This window comes from Girardinichthys multiradiatus, chromosome 22, assembly GCF_021462225.1.
Source record: "Girardinichthys multiradiatus isolate DD_20200921_A chromosome 22, DD_fGirMul_XY1, whole genome shotgun sequence".
NCBI classification, from domain to species: Eukaryota; Metazoa; Chordata; class Actinopteri; order Cyprinodontiformes; family Goodeidae; genus Girardinichthys; species Girardinichthys multiradiatus.
The window spans coordinates 44,997,773-45,022,976 of record NC_061814.1 but is presented as its reverse complement, the minus strand read 5'-3'; the positions used below and the strand labels follow the sequence as shown (position 1 = coordinate 45,022,976).

The following is a 25,204-nucleotide window of genomic DNA, read 5'->3' as shown; positions in this document are numbered from 1 at the left end:
ATTATATTCCTTTAGTAACAGACTATGTAATATTTTCCAACAGTCAACAGCACGTATATATAAATGAATCAGTGATAACTTAAATAGTTTAAAGCAACAAAACTCAAAATGTAACCAGTATATATGATATTTGAGTTACTACATCACTTTTACTTACACTGTTGACTTTTGGATCTACTCAACACAGTTCATAAAAGATACTCTAATTATTAACTCTAACTAGTAAGTTATAATAATTTGCTAATTTTATTGAGATGAACCGTCGGGTTTTACACCAAACGAGCAAGGTGTACAACTCATTGACGCTCATACAAAGCTCACATGAAATTATTTGAGGACATTTGAGCCCCTCTGTATCGTTTTATTTTATTTTATTATCATTATTAGAATTTCTTGTTTTTAATTTTGTTTTGACGTCTGACGCGTCATTATTTTCATCCTCTACTAATATGTGCGCCTTAAACATGTACATGAACATAAACTTGTATTGTACATGCTACATGGTGTTGTACACAACGTTTCATAAAATAAAAATGACGTATTACTGGCTACGTCACCGCGGTGCGTGTGCCCTGACGTCATCGCGGCGCGCCGGTTTGTAAACCCTGGAAGGTAGTCAAACCGGAATTTTACCGCCTGAGATGTTTTACTGGGATGTTTCCGGGTTGATTTCCGGACTGCTGGAGTCCAAATGAACTGGAGCAGCTGACTGGTTCTGTTCGGATCGGTAACTGTCGGGTTCGTTGGTTTTACCGGCTCATGGTCGGTTAATCTTATCAACGTTAGGACTAACCGGCTTCCGTCTGAGCTAACACAGTTCTACATCATCATCATCACTATTCCACTGAAGATGAAGGCAGCCAGTTATTTCTACCGAGAAAACTCGGAACTTTGGTGACCTTCAGGTTTCCCTCGATGCTCAAACTGACCAATAAACAAAGATTTCTCTGCATAACGAGGTGAGATGTTAGATTTCCTCTATAATGTCTATAAACATGAGTTCCCAGTCCCAGTTTATCTGTTAACTGGGTTATAACATGGCTGCTGGTTCACCTGAAACCGCTTCAGATTCTGTTTCTGCATCTAGTCTGCTTGAGTTCACACCTTCTATCCGTTAAAGTGGATCAGATGAACCGGAAATAATAATCAGGTGATCATATTTGATCATTTAGCTAAAAGGTAGGTCACAGAGATCCAAGAAGGATCTACTGTTCATAGGTATCAGTCAGCAGAAGGACACAAAATAACTCCAGACTATGATGCATTCACAGAGAGGACAGTCATCCATATGTGGAGACTATATGGGACAACATGGACCTTAGAAGAACTGGACATTTCTTCAGAACTGTTAGTGAGACAGAGATGGGTCAAAAGGGCTGCTCACCTCCATGAGGCCTCCAGCAGTGTCTGTGACCCTTACGGGCTCCCTCTTCAGCATTAGGTGGAAACATCTGCTGCAGGAAGACTCTGACCAGCAGGCAGAAGTTATTAGCAGCAAGCAGAGCATGAACTCAGAGAATGTTGCAGGCAGCAGACCCAGTATTCCTTCAGTCCTCCATGGTTACTAAGAAAGAGGTGATTAGAGATGTTTGAGATATTCTGCAGCTTCTGGACTGGAAGCAGCGAATGACAAATATGTTGTTACCATGAAATAAATAATAATAAGAAGAAACATTCATCCTGTTATCATAAAGACAGACATCTATCTGAGGTTCTGATGTCTGCTTCAGAACCAAAACATGAATCAGATAAGTGTGTATTTGCTTTTTATTGTGGTTGTAAAAAATGCCACAAAATATTGAGAACACTTTTGTCCAAAGGACCCGTCCCTAACAGTAAGACAGAAGCCTTTTACCTCTACAGGAGACATCCGGGCCTGCTTCAAGTACACCAGAACCTAGTTGGACAATGTGTTCTGGTCTGATGAAACGAAAGCAGAACTTTTGAAAATCTAAATTCTGAATCAACTCCATACCCACAGTGAGGCATGGTGGTAACAGCATCATGCTGTGGGGTTCTTTTTCTTTAAGTGGACCTGGGTTTTTGTCAAGCTTGGAATTATGAAAAATAAAAAAGAAATATGAGTTCTGACCCAAAACCCTGAATAGGGGTTTCGTGGTCTGTCCTGGTTCTACTTTAATGTCTCTGCTGAACCGTACAGCCTGAATCCCTGTGAGTGTCAGATCAGTCCGAAGGTCCAGAAGGACTGATGAAGAAGACGTAGATCATTGATTCACATCCAACCCTGAGCCCAGTAACACCCAGGAACCGATCTGAGAATCAGCAGCACAGAGGCTGCAACATATGTTGTTGGACCGGTTCTACAGATAGAACTAGAACCATAACATTGTACCTGAGGGTGTTACCAGGAGACGGAAACCACACCTGATCCAAACAGGTGGTGGCAGCTGATAACTGCCTCTGATGATGCAGCTCTAAGGTTCTCTGTGCGTTCTCTGGTTCTCCTTTATCAGGTCTTGGGTCAGGTTCATATCTTGTTAAAGGTTTTATGTTCTTGGACTTTGGTTCCAGCTCCTCCCAGGATGAGTGGGGATGAAGAGATCCAAGCTGGCTGGCATCTTCCTGTTCCTGGTCCTCTTGATGGTCTACCTCCTATTCCTGAAGCATCACTACTCTTCCTTCAGATCGTCCTCCTACAGACTGCCTCCACACCTCCGACCCGGCTCAGACAGAACCAGAGCAGACTGGTCTGACTCCTCTAATGGAGACAGAATTTGGTACGGCATCATGTTTGATGCTGGGAGCACAGGGACCAGAGTCCATATCTTCAGATTCCAGATGGAGAAGGAAGGTACCAACACTCTGATGACCTTCATCTGTAATATGTTTGGATGTTAGACTGGGACAGACTGGGATGGACTGGGACAGGTTAGGACAAGCATACCAGAAAGAACGAGGGGTAGATTGGGACAGACAGGTTGGGATGGACTGTGTTTTGTTTTTTGGGTTTCCTCTCTTGAAGTTTAAATGATTGAACTGGACCCGTGTACTGATTCAGACTCCATAAAGTCTACTCTAGGTTTCGTGTGTGAGCTCAGATGAGGAACACTGAGGGGAAGCAGAGGTTCTGATGGTTGTGGATATAAATCATGATACTCGGTGGATGTCAGGGATTCACATGGATCCTCTCGGGTCACAACTGGCTGTTTTCGCTGCAGACATGTTGGATGTTATCAGTAAGTCGGAGATGTGTTTGCAGCTTCCTGGTTCTGATGGACCCAGTTCCATCACCAAGCTTAGAGGAGCTTTTCCAAATGCTTCCTTAGGACATTTAAAAACTAAACTACTGCAGGCTGAGTGCTGATTGGCTCCTTTGTTAGCATGGGAGCTAATGGGCCAATGACAGAACCAGTTAGTTCAACAGACTGGGACTGCTGGTGAGAACTTAACAAAGGTCCAGATCCAGAGTTATTCCTGCAGACCCAGGACTTAATAACTGGTTTCTGACCCACTCTGAGCTCTTTTTCCTGGTGGGCTGGATCATAGTGAACTGGGTGTGGATTCTGCTTCCTGCAGGACCACCCAGACTGGACCACGAGAGCTTCAGAGCCATCAAACCGGGCCTGTCAGCATACGCCGACGATCCACAGAAGGTATGTCTTCTTTCACTGAGCTTCACTGAGAGATTATAGGAACACAGGGGAGGCTGTAGGTGTTAAACCAGGTCCTAAAGGGTCCAAAGAGAGGTCCGGGTCTGCTAAACAATGATGGAAGTGATCAGTAAACAGTGACCCCTCCTGAAATGGTACAAACATCAGGAAATGTTCTGATAATCATAAAAAAATTACAGAGACGATAAACAGCCAAAAAGAAACACAATGACTTTACAGAAGGACCAGAACCAGAAATATAGACCAGAGAGAACAAGAATCAATCAGATATATGGACCACACAGAACTAGAATATATCCAGAATCTAAACAGATAAAACAGTCATAAAGAGACAAATGGTGTCTGTGTCCTCCTGTCTGTTTGCAGTGCTCCGTTGGCATCATGGAGCTCCTGGATGTGGCCAAGTCTAGTGTCCCTCCTTCCATGTGGACCAGAACCCCAGTGGTTCTGAAGGCCACTGCTGGTCTGAGGCTGCTGCCTGGAGAGAAGGCCGACCAGCTGCTGGACAAGGTGAGACTCTCACCTGTTGGTTCTGATTGATGTCTTGCTGAGCAGAGATAACAATAATAATAAGTTAGACTTCATTGATCTCACAATGGAGAAATTATTCTGTCTATTCAACCCGTCCCTTAGGGGCAGAGGGCTCCGGTGAGCATTCAGAGGATAAGGGTCTTGCTCAGGGACCCACATGCCAGGCTGTGGGATTTGAACCAGGGTACTTGTGCCTTGCTCTCTAACTGCTAGCCCACCACTGCCCCTATGGTCCCAGTCTGAAGGTTTCCCTTCCTGGACACTAATCGGATCTGTGTGGCTGCTGTTGTGTTGGGTTGCCTCATGGAAGCGACAGCAGCAGAACTATGTCAACGAGAGGGGAATATGTGAGGAAACCAGGAATGTCAACAGAACCAAGAAGGTTTCAGTTCTGATCCCAGTCAGAGCTGGACCACTCTGTCTGTTAGATCAGGTGATCCGAATTAAAGTGCTTCAAAATCCGGCTCAGAATGTGTTCATAGTGGCTGATCCAGCAGAGCGTTGACTGAACAGGTATTCTGTCTGTTTACTGTGTGACCCGATGACCTCCTGACAGGAAATAAAACCAGACTCTGCTAAAAATAAGTAAAGGAACAAATAAATAAAACATGACTAAAAAACTGCTGTCAATAAATACTGAAGTTAAATGAAATAAAAAATCCATTTTATATGATTTAATCACCAGCAGCAGGAACAAAGCTGCTCCTACATTTATGGACCAAGAACCTCCGTTCAGAGGCCAGCACCAGCAACTCTCTGTGAGGGGCATGGGAGTTGTAGTTTTAATGTGTTGGGGATGGGAGTTGTAGTTCAAAGCAGAAGAGGCTGTCTGCTGTACAGGGATGAGACTCTCCAGTCAGTCTGGACGACACTTTAGAGATATTGTTTGGCACTAGAGGCCTTTATTTTTCATTTTCATTTTAGAAAGAGAGGCAGAAGAGGGGGGAAACATTCGTCAAAGGACACCAGGTCCGGGACTCGAACCGGGACCGCCACATCGAGGACTATAGCCTCTATAGTCGTGATTAACTCCTACACCGCCAGCGCCACGCCCCGGACGCCACTTTAACTGTCTGCTGGGGGGAAGTTATCTCCTTCAGAGTTAGATGACCGAACCATGACAATAAGGAAAAGGATAAAACCGGGTCATTATGGTTCGGTCCATACTAAAAAGGCTGAGTCACAGCCTGACCCTCAATGTATTCTGCACACAAAGAGGACCCCATCCATACTGGGCAGGTCACCAAGTCCTGGTTTTGTGTATATACACTCACCAGCCACTTTATTAGGTACACCTTGCTAGTACCGGGTTGGACCCCCTTTTGGCTTCAGAACTGCCGTAATCCTTGGTGGCATAGATTCAACAAGGTACTGGAAACATTCCTCAGAGAGTTTGGTCCATATTGACATGATAGCATCACACAGATGCTGCAGATTTGTCGACTGCATCCATGATGTGAATCTCCTGTTCCACCACATCCCAAAGGTGCTCTACTGGTCTGAGATCTGGTGACTGTGGAGGTCATTTGAGTCCAGTGAACTCATTGTCATGTTCAAGAAACCAGTCTGAGATTCGTGCTTTATGACATGGTGGGTTATCCTGCTGGAAGCAACCATCGGAAGATGGGTCCACTGTGGTCATAAAGGGATGGACATGGTCAGCAACAATACTCAGGTAGGCTGTGGTAGGCCTCAGTTTCCTGTTCTTAGCTGACAGGAGTGGCACCTGGTGTGGTCATCTGCTGCTGTAGCCCATCCGCCTCAAGGTTCAACGTGTTGTGTGTTCAGAGATGCTCTTCTGCATGCCTTGGTTGTAACGAGTGGTTATTTGAGTTACTGTTGCCTTTCTATCAGCTGGAACCAGTCTGGCTATTCTCCTCTGACCTCTGGCATCAACAAGGCATTTGTGCCCACAGAACTGCCGCTCACTGGATATTTTCTCTTTTTCAGACCTTTCTCTGTAAACCCTAGAGATGTTTGTGTGTGAAAATCCCAGTAGATCATCAGTTTCTGAAATACTCAGACCAGCCCGTCTGGCACCAACAACCATGCTACGTTCAAAGTCACTTAAATCACCTTTCTTCCCCGTTCTGATGCTCGGTTTGAACTGCAGCAGATCATCTTGACCATGTCTACATGCCTAAATGCATTGAGTTGCTGCCATGTGATTGGCTGATTAGAAAGTTGTGTTAACGAGCAGTTGGACAGGTGGACCTAATAAAGTGGCAGGGGAGTGTATATGTGTGTGTGTGTGTGTGGCCAGGTTCAGTGTCCCTGGACAGATACATACTAGAGGGTCCTTGCTCCATCAGTTTGGGGGTCCCAGACTGGAAAATGTTGAAGAACTCTGAAGTACAGAATAAGTAGAGGTGATGGCACACGCCCTTGAGGTGACCCAGTGGATGTATATTTCAAATCATACAGACAACTGTTAACACTCCCTCTCTGTGTGCTGTTAATTAAAACATGCAGGATCCAGCCCACCCGTATTTGTCGTCTTCCGCTTTATCCGGGACCGGGTCGCGGGGGCAGCAGACTCAGCAGAGACGCCCAGACGTCCCTCTCCCCAGACACCTCCTCCACCTCAACTGGCTCCTCTCGATGTGGAGGAGCAGCGGCTCTACTCCGACCTCCTCACCCTATCTCTAAGGGAGTTCCCGGCCACCCTACGGAGGAAGCTCATTTCAGCCGCTTGTATCCGGGATCTCGTTCTTTCGGTCATGACCCAAAGTTCATGGCCATAGGTGAGGGTAGGAACGTAGACCGACCGGTAAATCGAGAACTTCGCTTTTCGGCTCAGCTCTCTCTTCACCACAACGGACCGGCACAGCGCCCCCATTACTGTGGCAGCTGCACCGATCCGTCTGTCGATCTCCCGCTCCATTCTTCCCTCACTCGTGATCAAGAACCCGAGATACTTAAACTCCTCCACTTGAGGCAGGAACTCCCCTCCAACCTGAAGAGGACAAGCCACCCTTTTCCGGTCGAGTACCATGGCCTCGGACTTGGAGGATCTGATCTTCATCCCAGCCGCTTCACACTCGGCTGCGAACCGCCACAGCGCATGCTGTAGGTCTTGGCTAGAGGGGGCCAGCAGGACCACGTCATCCTCAAAAAGAAGAGATGAAATCCTCTGGTCCCCAAACCAGACCCCCTCCGGCCCTTGGCTGCGTCTAGAAATCCTGTCCATAAAAGTTATGAACAGGACCGGTGACAAAGGGCAGCCCTGCCGGAGTCCAACATGCACTGGGAACAGGTCCGATTTAGTGCCGGCAATGCGGACCAAATTCCTGCTCCGCTCGTACAGGGACCGGATGGCCCCTAATAAAGGGCCCCCGATTCCATACTCCTGGAGCACCCCCCACAGGGCATCACGAGGGACACAGTCGAATGCCTTCTCCAGGTCCACAAAACACATGTGGACCGGTTGGGCAAACTCCCATGAACCCTCAAGTACCATGTAGAGGGTATAGAGCTGGTCCAGTGTTCCACGGCCGGGATGAAAACCACACTGCTCCTCCTGAAGCCGAGGTTCGACTATCGGTCGGAGTCTCCTCTCCAATACCCTGGTATAGGCCTTACCAGGGAGGCTGAGGAGTGTGATCCAGATTGTTACTGAAATCAAACTGATCAAGGAGCCTTAAATTAAATTATACGATTGAATTATATTAAAAGCAGAGTAAAATTCCCCAGATAAAAGCCAGGCGCATCTCCCATTTAGATCCAGGTCCCGTATTCCCAAAGAATCCTTAGACTAAAAGTAGCTCCTAGTGACACCATTCAAGATAAATCTGAGAATTTCTCGAATCGTAAGAGTTTTCTTAGATTTTTCCCTCGGTCAGATAAAAGTTATTCATGAATCATCTGAGGCCTCCAGAGAGCTCCTAACGTGAGGAGATGTTCAGAGCAGTGAGGAGGACCTTTAGTGAACCTAAGAGTGTCTGAAGCAGAGAAGATGGAGGAAAGACAGAGAGAAAGGAGAGATCTCCTCCAATGAACAACAGTGAATTATTTAGGGAACGACGCATTGATCTACTGGGAATGTCTGTTGGTTCCCACCATGATCCCAGGACCAAATCTACCTTTAATACTCCTCTCTTCTCCTCCACCAGCAGGCTCTGCTCCTCTGTTCACTTCGCTTTTCTCCAAACTATCATTTTACCAAACTAAACCTCATTAAACAAGGAGATCAAAGTAAAACGCTGAATTTAATATTAATATGAAATGAATTAATATAAAATAGATGCTGTATGAAAAACGACCAGCATGGAGAGTAAACATAATAATAATCAATTCAGAATAATGACGAGGATGTAAATAAGCTGAGTTCAAACATGTTGATGCTGTGGAACAATTCATTTAATTTTACTAAGTTTTATCATCATGATTGAAACATTTCTGAATCCAGTCTAAACACTAATATCAGTTCATTTCTCTCCACTGATTACTGGGAGCACATTTGTTTTATTGTAACAACCAATCACAGCGTCACACCTAGCGACGGGGTCGACCACACCACCTAGCGACGGGGTCTACCACACCACCTAGCGACGGGGTCGACCACACCTAGCGACGGGGTCGACCACACCACCTAGCGACGGGGTCGACCACACCTAGCGACGGGGTCGACCACACCTAGCGACGGGGTCGACCACACCACCTAGCGACGGGGTCGACCACACCACCTAGCGACGGGGTCGACCACACCTAGCGACGGGGTCGACCACAACACCTAGCGACGGGGTCGACCACAACACCTAGCGACGGGGTCGACCACACCACCTAGCGACGGGGTCGACCACAACACCTAGCGACGGGGTCGACCACACCACCTAGCGACGGGGTCGACCACACCACCTAGCGACGGGGTCGACCACACCACCTAGCGACGGGGTCGACCACACCTAGCGACGGGGTCGACCACACCTAGCGACGGGGTCGACCACACCACCTAGCGACGGGGTCGACCACACCACCTAGCGACGGGGTCGACCACACCTAGCGACGGGGTCGACCACAACACCTAGCGACGGGGTCGACCACACCACCTAGCGACGGGGTCGACCACACCTAGCGACGGGGTCGACCACACCTCCTCACTAAGAGGAATCTCTGTCGTCTCCTCAGAGTCTCAGCAGAGAACTGAATCACTGAAGCTGAGACTTCTTGGCAGGAATGTTTAGGACAAGATGGGAGCTCTGGGAGACTCTGAGGATCTTTGGGAATATGGGTCCTGATGTATAAAAAGCAGGTCTAGCAGAGTGAGGGTTGCATCCTCCATTCTTCAATAAAGCGTGGATGCAGACTGCATGGGGTCTAAAAGATGCTCAGTCTGCTTTAAAATCTCACCTATAATTAAACCTTTAAGGATTTTCATTAACCTGAAGTCAGAGCTATTGGTTTAACACAGTTTTAGGATTTAGGGGCAGGAACAATAACGGCATCTTTCCAAATTGCAGGAACATTTTGTGGTTCTAGCGACTTATTCTCAGTCTCACTTCAACTTATTTCTATATCGTCAATTCACAACATGTCGTCTCAAGGTTCTTCACAAAGTCAGGTTCATACATTCCAATTAATTGTAACCATTGAACAGTTCAGTCAGATTCAGTTATTTATTCAAATTGGATAAAAAGTTTTTCTATCTAAGGAAACCCAGCAGATTGCATCCAGTCAGTGACTTGCAGCATTCACTCCTCCTGGATGAGCATGTAGAGACAGTGGACAGTCACTGGTGTTGACTTTGCAGCAATCCCTCATACTGAGCATGCATGTAGCGACAGTGGAGAGGAAAAACTCCCTTTTATCAGGAAGAAACCTCCAGCAGAACCAGAACCAGGCTCAGTGTGAGCGGCCATCTGTCACGACCGACTGGAGGTTAGAGAGAACAGAGCAGAGACACAAAGAGAACAAAGAAGCACTGATCCAGGAGTACTTTCTATGGGAAGGAAAAGTAAATGTTAATGGATGTAACTCCTAACCACCAGTAAACCTGCAGTCTGAGAACAAAGTGCTCTGTTAGGAACATATGGACCAATCAGATCTCTGATGTATGATGGAGCTAGATCATTAAGGGCTTTATATGTGAGGAGGAGAACTTTAAATTATATTCTGGATTTAACAGGGAGCCAATGAAGGGAAGCTAAAATAGGAGAAATATGATCTCTCTTTTTAATTTTCATCAGAACTCTTGCTGCAGCATTTTGAATCAGCTGAAGGTTTTTAACTGCATTTTGTGGACATCCTGATAGTAAAGAATTACAATAGTCCAGCCTTGAAGTAACAAATGCATGGACTAGTTTTTCAGCGTCACTCCTGGACAGGATATTTCTAATTTTGGCAATGTTCTGGAGGTAAAATAAGGAAATCCTAGAAACCTGTTTCAGCTCATCTGCAGTGAAGGTTTCATTGAACGTCCAACATGCATTCTCTGAACCAGCTGCTGTTCAGTTTTTGAGTGTGAAAAACCTTTGTGACATCTGAAGGTCAAAGGTTAAATGCTGTCTTCAAGTTTATATCACAAAAAACTGAAACAATGTTTGTTTTTTTATATCTTCACATTTATTTCTGTTTTGCTGTTTTTTAACAATAATTGTTCTAGAAAGAAAATGCATGGTTCCTTTCAGTAACCAGTCCTGTAACCGGTGGGTTGCCGGTTCAAACCCCCGTTCCATCCGTGTCAGTCACACTTCATCCTCTTTGCCTGCTGATAGTGGTCAGAGGGTCCGGTGGTGTGGATTGTATGGCAGCCTCACTACTGTCAGTCTGGCCCAGGGCAGCTCTGGTTATAATGTAGTTCACCACTGTTGATGTGTGAATAGGTGGATAACTGAATGCAGTGTCAGGACGTTTGGCGTCTCTGAGGACTTAATAAAGAGCTATACAAGGTCAGGCCATTTACCATTTGTTTATATGAAGATGATCTGTTTTAATTATGTTTTAATTCCAGGATCAGAGGAGCATACCCCATTTTTTAATCAAATTTTCAGTCGAACCTCAACAACCACCAGTAGTTTTAATATCAGCCCTGATTCTCACAGCCAGATTTTCTTTAGTATCAAACCATGTGATCAGAACCAGAACCTAATGGTCTCTTAAATGTGTAATCATGCTAACGTGCCAACGGGCCATCAGCAGAGAGCAGAAACGTGATTTAATCTGCAGCTTTGCTCTTATTATCAAACTGGACCTGATTCAGCAGATTATACACACTGGGGGGGGGACTATACACTGACCGGCCACTTTGTTAGGTACAACTCTTCACTGGCTCTTCAGCCAATCAGAGGGCAGCGTCTAGATGTGAAGACACAGTGCTAAAGTTCAAACTGAGGATCTGAATGAGGAACAAAGGATTTAAGTGACTTTGAATGTAGATACCAGACAGGCTGATCTGAGTATGTCAGAACCTGCTGATCTTCTGGGCTTTTAACCCGCAACCATCTCTCAGGTTTACAGAGAAAGGTCTGAAGAAGAGAAGAGAGATACCAAGGTCTCAAGGTCTGCAGAACACCATCTCTAAACGTACAATATGAGGAACCTTGAAGCAGATGTTCTACAGCAGCAGAAGACCACACCTGGTTCCACTCCAGTCAGCTAAGAACAGCGAACATGGGACCACAGATCCATCCTGGTTCAGGGTGGTGTCATGGTGTGGAGGATACTTTTTTTGGCCTACTTTGGACCGATCAGTACCACCTGAGCATCATTTAAACCCAACAGCCTCCCTGAGTATTGATGCTGACCGGGCCCATCCGTTCATGACCACAGTGGACCCATGTTTTGATGATTCGGTCCAGTATGATAATGCTTCTTGTGACAAAGCTCAGATCGTCTAAAATTGGTTTCTAGAACCTGGCAGGGAGTTCACTGGACTCTAATGGTCTCCACAGTCACCAGATCTCAATCCAACAGAACATCTGTAGGATGTGGTGGAACAGGAGGTTTAGCTCTTTGATGCTAACATGTTAATATGGACCAAAGCCTCTGAGGAGTGGTTCTGGACTCTTGTTAAAGAATTAAGGCCAGAAGGCAGATCTTCTTCCAGAGTTCTATCTTGAAGGTAAAATAGAGTCCATCTCAGTGTACCTAATAAAGTGGCTGCTGACTGTTCACTTCAAGTTTCCAGGTGATGATGCTCTGATGGACGGAGGTCCGGTGAGGCTGGGTTTACTCTGATGAACAGGAGCTGTTGGGAATTAATCTGGAACGTCTTTGGGTCCTTCAGGTTTGGTTTGGTGATCATCTGAAGACATCTAGGTAGGATCCAAAGCTCATCTCAGTTGGTTGAACACAAAAACCCAACCCAGTTCATTTCAGACATCAGAACCAGAACTCCCAACCCTAAAACCTTTATCTAATGGTCTAACAAGAAAGACGGACCTGTTTTCTCTGGAGCCAACTCATCATTGATTTAAACCCAAACATTCTGACCCCAGCACCGCTCTGTAGCTCCATCAGTACAACTGTCTGATCTGACATGGACCACATCAGATGGTTCTGTTGGTTTCTGCTTAGAAAACTGAACAGCCAAGAGAATCGGAACTAATCTTCAGCTTTGGTTCTAATTGTAAGACTCATCAGCTGTGACACATTCTGACTTTCCTTCCCTGCAGGTTCTGATTCTGAAGCTTAAAGATCCTGAACTTTAACCTGCTGCTGTTGTTTTATTTACCAGGTGAGGGCGCTGTTCCATGAGTCTCCCTTCCTGTCCAGAGAGGACAGCGTGTCCATCATGGACGGAACCGATGAAGGTAAGAAGTCTTGGGTCCACATGAGACCAACCTGATCTCACCTGACTTATTCCTTCTCTGTTGTACCGGAGCCATTTAATTTAGGGTCAGCGGCTCTGTTCAGGTTTGGACCGGAGCTGTTTTGATCTAAGTCAGTGGATCTGTTGTGCTCCACAGTAGCAGGTCTATTCTGGTCAGGGTCAGTCTGTCTGTTCTGGTATGGGTCCAATGATTTCTTTTGGTCCAACTCAATGGTTCTGTTCCGCTTCAGGTCAGAAGCTGGTTCTGGTCCAGGTTGGCTGGTGATCTTCTGCATTCAGATTGAAAGCTGCTGCTCCACAGGTTTTAGTCAACCTGACCAGATGAAGAACAAAAACCCGGTGGTACCATGTCTTTGTTTGGACAGAACCACCACAGGCTGAATGGTTCACATGTTTTTGGATAAACTGGAAGTTCTGAGTTAAACCGGACCTGAGTTCCGGTGTGAAGATCATGTTCAGATGTAATCGCAGAGCTGTTTAAGCGTCTGTTTGTGCCTGTTACTGCCATCTGGTGGTCTACACGGAGAAATCATCTTGTTCGCCATCAGACCAGACCTTCATTGACCCTCAGGTCTCCTGGATGCTGTTCTTTGCTGCTGGGTTTGGGTTTTGGAGAACATCTTCTGTGTTCCTACATCTTGTAATAAGTTTCTGAAACAGCAGTGACCCTAACTGTCCTCCAGAGAGCAGCAAACGGGTTTATGAAAATCAGCCCAGAACAAGCACTGAGTCCAGTTCTACAGTTCTCCTCTGCAGGGCTGTGGTGTCAGATTCTTCAGTAGGGGGCTGCTCCATATGCATATCCTGTTTGTCCTCAATGCAGCCGTCGAAGGTTCGATTCCCGACCCCATGACCTTTGCTGCACATAGTCCGGCTTCCTGTCCGAAACTCAGAGATTAATACAATTCACTGTAAGGGAATCAAATGGGTCATCACCAAACGGGTCATCACTAAAGAACGTTTTATGCCCGTCTGATTATGAAGCAAAGCGTGATGGGAGATGTTGCAGCACAACTGATTTCTGCTGAGCGACACCAACAGGTGACAGATGAAAGTTCAGCTGTTTTCTAATGAATCTCATGAATCCGTCGCTGCTGGATAAAAAATCAAACATGAGACAGGAAATAAAAACATTTCTGTATCGTCAGAAAAGATTTTAAATTGATTAAAATATATTTAAATATGTTTGAAGTTACAATAAAACAGACTTTGTGAACAGGAAGAAACAAATTGTCTAAATATTTAATAAAGTGTAAAAAGACTCAAATAATCAACCAAGGAGCTAAAGATGAATAATATCTGTATGTTGGTGTGAAAGAGCAGAAGGTGTCTGATGTTCATCAGGAGCAGAAGGTGTCTGATGTTCATCAGATGTTCTTAAGCTGCAGAGAGGAGAGACGAAGAAGCAGAACATAAAGCTGGAACAACTAAAGGTGTTAAGAGCAACATGTGGAGAGGAACGGTGGATTTCCTTATTCAGGTCATCTCAAAGACGACATTAGAGTCTGTTGCAGAATATTTGCTTTCAGCTCTTCCATTAGAGCCTTTTAGCAGTGACCTTTGACCCTGCATACATGCAGAAGAGGATGATTAAGAGCTTGATAGAAACCGTATCATAGGAGCTTTACCATAAAACTCTTAGCAGAGATGCTAAGAAGCAATTTCCAAACAAAACATCTAAATACAGAGAGAGCAGGGAGGTAAACACCGGCACTTAGCACCCAGCCAGGAACCACTCACATCTCCATTAACAATAAGTCGCTTCCATTTGGGCCGGGCCGGGTAATCTGAGTCGAGTTAAGCATTCCTGCAAGAACGGCCAAATATCTGGGAGATAACGAGGCCGGTTGAATCCGGTTAGACTCTGAGAGGAAGGTTTAACGTCTGCTGGAGGCATGAGGAATGAGTCCATTAATGCCGCCGACAGAAGGAAGAGAAGTGGACTGGCCTAAAGAGATAATTCAGTAATCATTACAGGGCATTTATGGGCCTAACGAGCTGATCCTGCCGCCGCAGAAGGAGAAATGATTTCAGCCTCAGGAATAAACGGGATGGATAATCCCTCCCCCCTTCAAGATTAAGTGGGACATTATCCTACATGGACATAATTGCTTGTATGAACTACTTAAAAAGGATTGGATTATATTCAGGAGAACCAACCAGATTCCAGAGCACATTCACAAAGTACAGCATCAGGTGTTCACGCTTGGACTCTGATGGCTGTTGTAAGATCCCGGGAACTTCTCCACAGACGAGAAATCTGGGAGATTATTTACCCTGAAGGGAGGAACCGTCAGGAGAACCTGAAGGAGACCTTAGCAAGCAGGATAGTTCTGTTGGTATTAATATTCAGCTTTTTTCACCTCTTCTGTCTGATGCTTCAGCTGTTTGCACTGGATTCACAAAGCAGATTGCTCCAAATGCTTGTCGGAGCAAGGACACCTATCCGGTCCGCCAGCAGGGAGCAGACTGCACCTAGCTTCCAGCAGTGTTCCTCTCTTCATTTACAAACGCAGCAGGTGGTCAAAATGTTAACGAAGAACTCCAGATCTTGACCTGATAAAGATCTCCTGAAACCCTAAGAACCTCTGAACTGAGGAATGTCTCCTCACTGGAAGAGAGGTTCAGGTCCAGGTTCCGTAACAACCAGGACCTGCTCTCGTAAATCCAGGTGTACAGTAGGTAGTATTTCTCTCCTGTGCCAAAATAACCCCAAGCTTTCAGCAGATGGTATTTTCACCAGCTGTCCAGGGGCCTCATGTCCTGAAGAGTTTGCAGTTTTCATACTAAACGTTTGCGGTAGGGAGAAATTCTGAAACAAGCGGCTCACGAAAATATTGAGATGTAGAAACCGTGCGTAGACCTGTCACCGCACACGTAGCCTTCATACATTCCACTCTATGGTGAAATCTGTGCTTGGACCACCCAGTCCCAGCCCCCATAAATTCATATGCAAAGTAGCATAAAAAACTGGAAGGCACCATATAACCAACGGCGCTGTCAGTCAAAGAACCAGTACCTTTTGGCGGAAAAACACTAAGAGAGACGTTGACTAAACTGTGAGATTGTAGTCAGTTACAGCAAACCAGCAACGTCTTGAATGACTCAAACCTGACCAAAAATAAAACGTTTGTCGGGCCGAACCCGTTTAGTTCTACAATCTTTGCATTAGATCCAAACAGCGCCATCTAGCTGCTGCACCGAGCTCAATCATAGCTCAATGATGATTATTATAATGAGGTGAACATGTCTCCTATATTTCCATGAAGAAGAAAACACACTATGAGAAGAACTTAAACCATTAAAACCATTTAAGACGTCACGTCAATAATGACCTAGAAGCCTCCATCACTCAGGAGCCTGATGGAGGTTTGGCCCCAACACAACTATTAGAGTTAGAAGAGTTATTATAATTATTATTATTGTATAAAGGAATCATGAGCTGGGGAAACCATCGTTGCATTAGTGAGACACATCTGCGCATCACTAATAGGTTGAACATATATTATATTATATATAAGATGTTTTCTATTCACTAAAGCATATTGACCTCCAGATGGGGCCCTAATGGCAGTATGGGTCCAGGGCCATGAGCTGGGTCCATGAGCTGAGGAGGCCATCGTTGCATTAGTGAGACATGCAACGATGGTTTCCCTCTGGACCACTGAGGCCAACTCCATGCAGAGCTCCAAGATGATTGTCCTGGACAATCTGAACCAGCTGATGAGCAATGCATCATCATGTACCAGCAGGTCAGGAGGACTTCTTCCATTGGTGATGTCCTCCAGCTGAACCAAAGCTGCCATCGTTCCACAACTAGGAGCAACTTTAGCAGCTATTTATGGACATGTGTGATTGTCCCCAGCTGGTCCACCTTAGGAACCATCAAACCTGACTTGTTAGGAGTTAATCTGCTGATCTGACACAGTTTTCTTCTCAGTGAGAATGAAAGTGTCCCTCAGATGATTCTCATGCATTTTCTGCTCCTCAGCGCTCAGACTGAGGAGCATTTCCTTCTACAGGAGACAGAAAGAGGAAGTTTCACAGTTTCCATCATTTTCTGAGGTTGTTTGTTTCCATCATTTTCTGAGGTCGTTTGTTTCCATCATTTTCTGAGGTTGTTTGTTTCCATCATTTTCTGAGGTCGTTTGTTTCCATCATTTTCTGAAGTCGTTTGTTTCCATCATTTTCTGAAGTCGTTTGTTTCCATCATTTTCTGAGGTTGTTTGTTTCCATCATTTTCTGAAGTCGTTTGTTTCCATCATTTTCTGAAGTCGTTTGTTTCCATCATTTTCTGAGGTCGTTTGATTCCATCATTTTCTGAGGTCGTTTGTTTCCATCATTTTCTGAGGTCGTTTGTTTCCATCATTTTCTGAGGTCGTTTGTTTCCATAATTTTCTGAGGTCGTTTGTTTCCATCATTTTCTGAGGTCGTTTGTTTCCATCATTTTCTGAAGTCGTTTGTTTCCATTATTTTCTGAGGTTGTTTGTTTCCATCATTTTCTGAGGTCGTTTGTTTCCATCATTTTCTGAAGTCGTTTATTTCCATCATTTTCTGAAGTCGTTTGTTTCCATCATTTTCTGAGGTTGTTTATTTCCATCATTTTCTGAAGTCGTTTGTTTCCATAATTTTCTGAGGTCGTTTGTTTCCATCATTTTCTGAGGTTGTTTGTTTCCATCATTTTCTGAGGTTGTTTGTTTCCATCATTTTCTGAGGTTGTTTGTTTCCATCATTTTCTGAAGTCGTTTGTTTCCATCATTTTCTGAAGTCGTTTGTTTCCATCATTTTCTGAAGTCGTTTGTTTCCATCATTTTCTGAGGTCGTTTCATCATTTTCTGAGGTTGTTTGTTTCCATCATTTTCTGAGGTTGTTTATTTCCATCATTTTCTGAAGTCGTTTGTTTCCATCATTTTCTGAGGTTGTTTATTTCCATCATTTTCTGAAGTCGTTTGTTTCCATCATTTTCTGAGGTCGTTTGTTTCCATCATTTTCTGAGGTTGTTTGTTTCCATCATTTTCTGAGGTTGTTTGTTTCCATCATTTTCTGAGGTTGTTTGTTTCCATCATTTTCTGAGGTTGTTTGTTTCCATCATTTTCTGAAGTCGTTTGTTTCCATCATTTTCTGAAGTCGTTTGTTTCCATCATTTTCTGAGGTCGTTTGTTTCCATCATTTTCTGAGGTCGTTTGTTTCCATCATTTTCTGAAGTCGTTTGTTTCCATTATTTTCTGAGGTCGTTTGTTTCCATCATTTTCTGAAGTCGTTTGTTTCCATCATTTTCTGAAGTCGTTTGTTTCCATCATTTTCTGAGGTTGTTTCCATCATTTTCTGAGGTCGTTTGTTTCCATCATTTTCTGAGGTTGTTTATTTCCATCATTTTCTGAAGTCGTTTGTTTCCATAATTTTCTGAGGTCGTTTGTTTCCATCATTTTCTGAGGTTGTTTGTTTCCATCATTTTCTGAGGTCGTTTGTTTCCATCATTTTCTGAGGTTGTTTGTTTCCATCATTTTCTGAGGTCGTTTGTTTCCATCATTTTCTGAAGTCGTTTGTTTCCATCATTTTCTGAAGTCGTTTGTTTCCATCATTTTCTGAGGTTGTTTGTTTCCATCATTTTCTGAGGTATTTTGTTTCCATCATTTTCTGAGGTTGTTTGTTTCCATCATTTTCTGAAGTCGTTTGTTTCCATCATTTTCTGAGGTATTTTGTTTCCATCATTTTCTGAGGTTGTTTGTTTCCATCATTTTCTGAGGTATTTTGTTTCCATCGTTTTCTGAGGTCGTTTGTTTCCATCATTTTCTGAAGTCGTTTGTTTCCATCATTTTCTGAGGTCGTTTGTTTCCATCATTTTCTGAAGTCGTTTGTTTCCATTATTTTCTGAGGTTGTTTGTTTCCATCATTTTCTGAGGTCGTTTGTTTCCATCATTTTCTGAGGTTGTTTGTTTCCATCATTTTCTGAGGTTGTTTGTTTCCATCATTTTCTGAAGTTGTTTATTTCCATCATTTTCTGAGGTCGTTTGTTTCCATCATTTTCTGAGGTTGTTTGTTTCCATCATTTTCTGAGGTCGTTTGTTTCCATCATTTTCTGAAGTCGTTTATTTCCATCATTTTCTGAAGTCGTTTGTTTCCATCATTTTCTGAGGTTGTTTCCATCATTTTCTGAGGTCGTTTCCATCATTTTCTGAGGTCGTTTGTTTCCATCATTTTCTGAAGTCGTTTGTTTCCATCATTTTCTGAGGTCGTTTGTTTCCATCATTTTCTGAGGTTGTTTGTTTCCATCATTTTCTGAGGTTGTTTCCATCATTTTCTGAGGTCGTTTCCATCATTTTCTGAGGTCGTTTGTTTCCATCATTTTCTGAAGTCGTTTGTTTCCATCATTTTCTGAGGTCGTTTCATCATTTTCTGAGGTCGTTTGTTTCCATAATTTTCTGAGGTCGTTTCTATCATTTTTTGAGGTTGTTTGTTTCCATCATTTTCTGAAGTCGTTTATTTCCATCATTTTCTGAAGTCGTTTGTTTCCATCATTTTCTGAGGTCGTTTCTATCATTTTCTGAGGTCGTTTGTTTCCATCATTTTCTGAGGTCGTTTGTTTCCATCATTTTCTGAGGTCGTTTCTATCATTTTCTGAGGTCGTTTGTTTCCATCATTTTCTGAAGTCGTTTATTTCCATCATTTTCTGAAGTCGTTTGTTTCCATCATTTTCTGAGGTCGTTTCTATCATTTTCTGAGGTCGTTTGTTTCCATCATTTTCTGAAGTCGTTTGTTTCCATCATTTTCTGAGGTCGTTTCCATCATTTTCTGAGGTTGTTTCCATCAGTTTCTGAGGTCGTTTCCATCATTTTCTGAGGTCGTTTGTTTCCATCATTTTCTGAGGTTGTTTGTTTCCATCATTTTCTGAGGTCGTTTGTTTCCATCATTTTCTGAAGTCGTTTGTTTCCATCATTTTCTGAGGTCGTTTGTTTCCATCATTTTCTGAAGTCGTTTGTTTCCATCATTTTCTGAGGTCGTTTGTTTCCATCATTTTCTGAGGTCGTTTGTTTCCATCATTTTCTGAGGTCGTTTCCATCGGTTTCTGAGGTCGTTTGTTTCCATCATTTTCTGAGGTTGTTTGTTTCCATCATTTTCTGAAGTCGTTTATTTCCATCATTTTCTGAGGTCGTTTGTTTCCATCATTTTCTGAGGTTGTTTGTTTCCATCATTTTCTGAGGTCGTTTGTTTCCATCATTTTCTGAAGTCGTTTATTTCCATCATTTTCTGAAGTCGTTTGTTTCCATCATTTTCTGAGGTTGTTTCCATCATTTTCTGAGGTCGTTTCCATCATTTTCTGAGGTCGCTTGTTTCCATCATTTTCTGAAGTCGTTTGTTTCCATCATTTTCTGAGGTAGTTTGTTTCCATCATTTTCTGAGGTTGTTTCCATCATTTTCTGAAGTCGTTTGTTTCCATCATTTTCTGAGGTTGTTTCCATCATTTTCTGAGGTTGTTTGTTTCCATCATTTTCTGAGGTTGTTTCCATCATTTTCTGAGGTCGTTTCCATCATTTTCTGAGGTCGTTTGTTTCCATCATTTTCTGAAGTCGTTTGTTTCCATCATTTTCTGAGGTCGTTTCATCATTTTCTGAGGTCGTTTGTTTCCATAATTTTCTGAGGTCGTTTCTATCATTTTTTGAGGTTGTTTGTTTCCATCATTTTCTGAAGTCGTTTATTTCAATCATTTTCTGAAGTCGTTTGTTTCCATCATTTTCTGAGGTCGTTTGTTTCCATCATTTTCTGAGGTCGTTTGTTTCCATCATTTTCTGAGGTCGTTTGTTTCCATCATTTTCTGAGGTCGTTTGTTTCCATCATTTTCTGAAGTCGTTTGTTTCCATCATTTTCTGAGGTCGTTTGTTTCCATCATTTTCTGAGGTCGTTTGTTTCCATCATTTTCTGAAGTCGTTTGTTTCCATCATTTTCTGAGGTCGTTTCTATCATTTTCTGAGGTCGTTTGTTTCCATCATTTTCTGAAGTCGTTTATTTCCATCATTTTCTGAAGTCGTTTGTTTCCATCATTTTCTGAGGTCGTTTCTATCATTTTCTGAGGTCGTTTGTTTCCATCATTTTCTGAAGTCGTTTGTTTCCATCATTTTCTGAGGTCGTTTCCATCATTTTCTGAGGTTGTTTCCATCAGTTTCTGAGGTCGTTTCCATCATTTTCTGAGGTCGTTTCCATCATTTTCTGAGGTCGTTTGTTTCCATCATTTTCTGAGGTTGTTTCCATCATTTTCTGAGGTCGTTTGTTTCCATCATTTTCTGAGGTTGTTTGTTTCCATCATTTTCTGAGGTCGTTTCTATCATTTTTTGAGGTTGTTTCCATCATTTTCTGAGGTCGCTTGTTTCCATCATTTTCTGAGGTCGCTTGTTTCCATCATTTTCTGAGGTCGTTTCCATCATTTTCTGAGGTCGTTTCCATCATTTTCTGAGGTTGTTTCCATCATTTTCTGAGGTCGTTTCCATCATTTTCTGAGGTCGTTTGTTTCCATCATTTTCTGAGGTTGTTTCCATCATTTTCTGAGGTCGTTTGTTTCCATCATTTTCTGAGGTCGTTTCCATCGTTTTCTGAGGTTGTTTCCATCAGTTTCTGAGGTCGTTTCCATCATTTTCTGAGGTCGTTTGTTTCCATCATTTTCTGAGGTCGTTTGTTTCCATCATTTTCTGAGGTCGTTTGTTTCCATAATTTTCTGAGGTCGTTTGTTTCCATCATTTTCTGAGGTCGTTTGTTTCCATCATTTTCTGAGGTCGTTTGTTTCCATCATTTTCTGAGGTCGTTTCTATCATTTTTTGAGGTTATTTCCATCATTTTCTGAGGTCGCTTGTTTCCATCATTTTCTGAGGTCGCTTGTTTCCATCATTTTCTGAGGTCGTTTCTATCGTTTTCTGAGGTCGTTTCCATCATTTTCTGAGGTTGTTTCCATCATTTTCTGAGGTCGTTTCCATCATTTTCTGAGGTCTTTTGTGTCCATCATTTTCTGAGGTCGTTTCTATCGTTTTCTGAGGTCGTTTCCATCATTTTCTGAGGTCGTTTCCATCATTTTCTGAGGTCGTTTCCATCATTGTCTGAGGTCGTTTGTTTCCATCATTTTCTGAGGTCGTTTGTTTCCATCATTTTCTGAGGTCGTTTCCATCGTTGTCTTAGGTCGTTTGTTTCCATCATTTTCTGAGGTTGTTTCCATCATTGTCTGAGGTCGTTTGTTTCCATCATTTTCTGAGGTCGTTTGTTTCCATCATTTTCTGAGGTCGTTTCTATCGTTTTCTGAGGTCGTTTCCATCATTTTCTGAGGTTGTTTCCATCATTTTCTGAGGTCGTTTCCATCATTTTCTGAGGTCTTTTGTGTCCATCATTTTCTGAGGTTGTTTCCATCATTTTCTGAGGTATTTTGTTTCCATCATTTTTTGAGGTTGTTTCCATCAGTTTCTGAGGTCGTTTGTTTCCATCATTTTCTGAGGTCGTTTCCATCGTTTTCTGAAGTCGTTTATTTCCATCATTTTCTGAAGTCGTTTGTTTCCATCATTTTCTGAGGTTGTTTATTTCCATCATTTTCTGAAGTCGTTTGTTTCCATAATTTTCTGAGGTCGTTTGTTTCCATCATTTTCTGAGGTTGTTTGTTTCCATCATTTTCTGAGGTTGTTTCCATCATTTTCTGAAGTTGTTTGTTTCCATCATTTTCTGAAGTCGTTTGTTTCCATCATTTTCTGAAGTCGTTTGTTTCCATCATTTTCTGAAGTCGTTTGTTTCCATCATTTTCTGAGGTCGTTTCATCATTTTCTGAGGTAGTTTCCATCATTTTCTGAGGTTGTTTCCATCATTTTCTGAAGTCGTTTGTTTCCATCATTTTCTGAGGTTGTTTGTTTCCATCATTTTCTGAAGTCGTTTGTTTCCATCATTTTCTGAGGTCGTTTGTTTCCATCATTTTCTGAGGTTGTTTGTTTCCATCATTTTCTGAGGTCGTTTGTTTCCATCATTTTCTGAGGTAGTTTCCATCATTTTCTGAGGTTGTTTCCATCATTTTCTGAGGTTGTTTCCATCATTTTCTGAAGTCGTTTGTTTCCATCATTTTCTGAAGTCGTTTGTTTCCATCATTTTCTGAGGTCGTTTGTTTCCATCATTTTCTGAGGTCGTTTGTTTCCATCATTTTCTGAAGTCGTTTGTTTCCATAATTTTCTGAGGTCGTTTGTTTCCATCATTTTCTGAAGTCGTTTGTTTCCATCATTTTCTGAAGTCGTTTGTTTCCATCATTTTCTGAGGTTGTTTCCATCATTTTCTGACGTTGTTTCCATCATTTTCTGAGGTCGTTTCCATCATTTTCTGAGGTCGTTTGTTTCCATAATTTTCTGAGGTCGTTTATTTCCATCATTTTCTGAGGTTGTTTGTTTCCATCATTTTCTGAGGTCGTTTGTTTCCATCATTTTCTGAGGTAGTTTCCATCATTTTCTGAGGTCGTTTGTTTCCATCATTTTCTGAAGTCGTTTGTTTCCATCATTTTCTGAAGTCGTTTGTTTCCATAATTTTCTGAGGTTGTTTCATCATTTTCTGAGGTAGTTTCCATCATTTTCTGAGGTTGTTTCCATCATTTTCTGAAGTCGTTTGTTTCCATCATTTTCTGAAGTTGTTTGTTTCCATCATTTTCTGAAGTCGTTTGTTTCCATCATTTTCTGAGGTATTTTGTTTCCATCGTTTTCTGAGGTCGTTTGTTTCCATCATTTTCTGAAGTCGTTTGTTTCCATCATTTTCTGAGGTCGTTTGTTTCCATCATTTTCTGAAGTCGTTTGTTTCCATTATTTTCTGAGGTTGTTTGTTTCCATCATTTTCTGAGGTCGTTTGTTTCCATCATTTTCTGAGGTTGTTTGTTTCCATCATTTTCTGAGGTTGTTTGTTTCCATCATTTTCTGAAGTTGTTTATTTCCATCATTTTCTGAGGTCGTTTGTTTCCATCATTTTCTGAGGTTGTTTGTTTCCATCATTTTCTGAGGTCGTTTGTTTCCATCATTTTCTGAAGTCGTTATTTCCATCATTTTCTGAAGTCGTTTGTTTCCATCATTTTCTGAGGTTGTTTCCATCATTTTCTGAGGTCGTTTCCATCATTTTCTGAGGTCGCTTGTTTCCATCATTTTCTGAAGTCGTTTGTTTCCATCATTTTCTGAGGTAGTTTGTTTCCATCATTTTCTGAGGTCGTTTGTTTCCATCATTTTCTGAAGTCGTTTGTTTCCATCATTTTCTGAGGTCGTTTCATCATTTTCTGAGGTCGTTTGTTTCCATAATTTTCTGAGGTCGTTTCTATCATTTTTTGAGGTTGTTTGTTTCCATCATTTTCTGAAGTCGTTTATTTCCATCATTTTCTGAAGTCGTTTGTTTCCATCATTTTCTGAGGTCGTTTCTATCATTTTCTGAGGTCGTTTGTTTCCATCATTTTCTGAGGTCGTTTGTTTCCATCATTTTCTGAAGTCGTTTGTTTCCATCATTTTCTGAGGTCGTTTCTATCATTTTCTGAGGTCGTTTGTTTCCATCATTTTCTGAAGTCGTTTATTTCCATCATTTTCTGAAGTCGTTTGTTTCCATCATTTTCTGAGGTCGTTTCTATCATTTTCTGAGGTCGTTTGTTTCCATCATTTTCTGAAGTCGTTTGTTTCCATCATTTTCTGAGGTCGTTTCCATCATTTTCTGAGGTTGTTTCCATCAGTTTCTGAGGTCGTTTCCATCATTTTCTGAGGTCGTTTGTTTCCATCATTTTCTGAGGTTGTTTGTTTCCATCATTTTCTGAGGTCGTTTGTTTCCATCATTTTCTGAGGTCGTTTGTTTCCATCATTTTCTGAGGTCGTTTGTTTCCATCATTTTCTGAGGTCGTTTGTTTCCATCATTTTCTGAGGTCGTTTGTTTCCATCATTTTCTGAGGTCGTTTGTTTCCATCATTTTCTGAGGTCGTTTCCATCGGTTTCTGAGGTCGTTTGTTTCCATCATTTTCTGAGGTTGTTTGTTTCCATCATTTTCTGAAGTCGTTTATTTCCATCATTTTCTGAGGTCGTTTGTTTCCATCATTTTCTGAGGTTGTTTGTTTCCATCATTTTCTGAGGTCGTTTGTTTCCATCATTTTCTGAAGTCGTTTATTTCCATCATTTTCTGAAGTCGTTTGTTTCCATCATTTTCTGAGGTTGTTTCCATCATTTTCTGAGGTCGTTTCCATCATTTTCTGAGGTCGCTTGTTTCCATCATTTTCTGAAGTCGTTTGTTTCCATCATTTCTGAGGTAG

The 25,204-nt window shown here is 42.6% G+C and overlaps 1 protein-coding gene across 3 annotated transcripts in view; it reads left to right on the top strand.

Annotated features, from left to right (window-relative positions):
- The first annotated feature begins 571 nt into the window (after positions 1-571).
- The window catches only part of entpd6 (ectonucleoside triphosphate diphosphohydrolase 6), a 44,728-nt gene continuing 20,095 nt past the window's right edge, over positions 572-25,204 (top strand). For 2 of the 3 annotated variants that reach the window (XM_047352216.1, XM_047352215.1), the window contains exons 1-5: positions 572-959; positions 2,533-2,812; positions 3,538-3,614; positions 3,999-4,142; positions 12,838-12,913. In XM_047352216.1, the coding sequence (XP_047208172.1) occupies positions 2,554-2,812; positions 3,538-3,614; positions 3,999-4,142; positions 12,838-12,913 (556 nt within the window). In that variant the 5' untranslated portion in view covers positions 572-959; positions 2,533-2,553. Of the gene's footprint in view, positions 960-2,532; positions 2,813-3,537; positions 3,615-3,998; positions 4,143-12,837; positions 12,914-25,204 lie in introns of those variants that run through there. The other variant, XM_047352217.1, reaches the window with a different exon arrangement.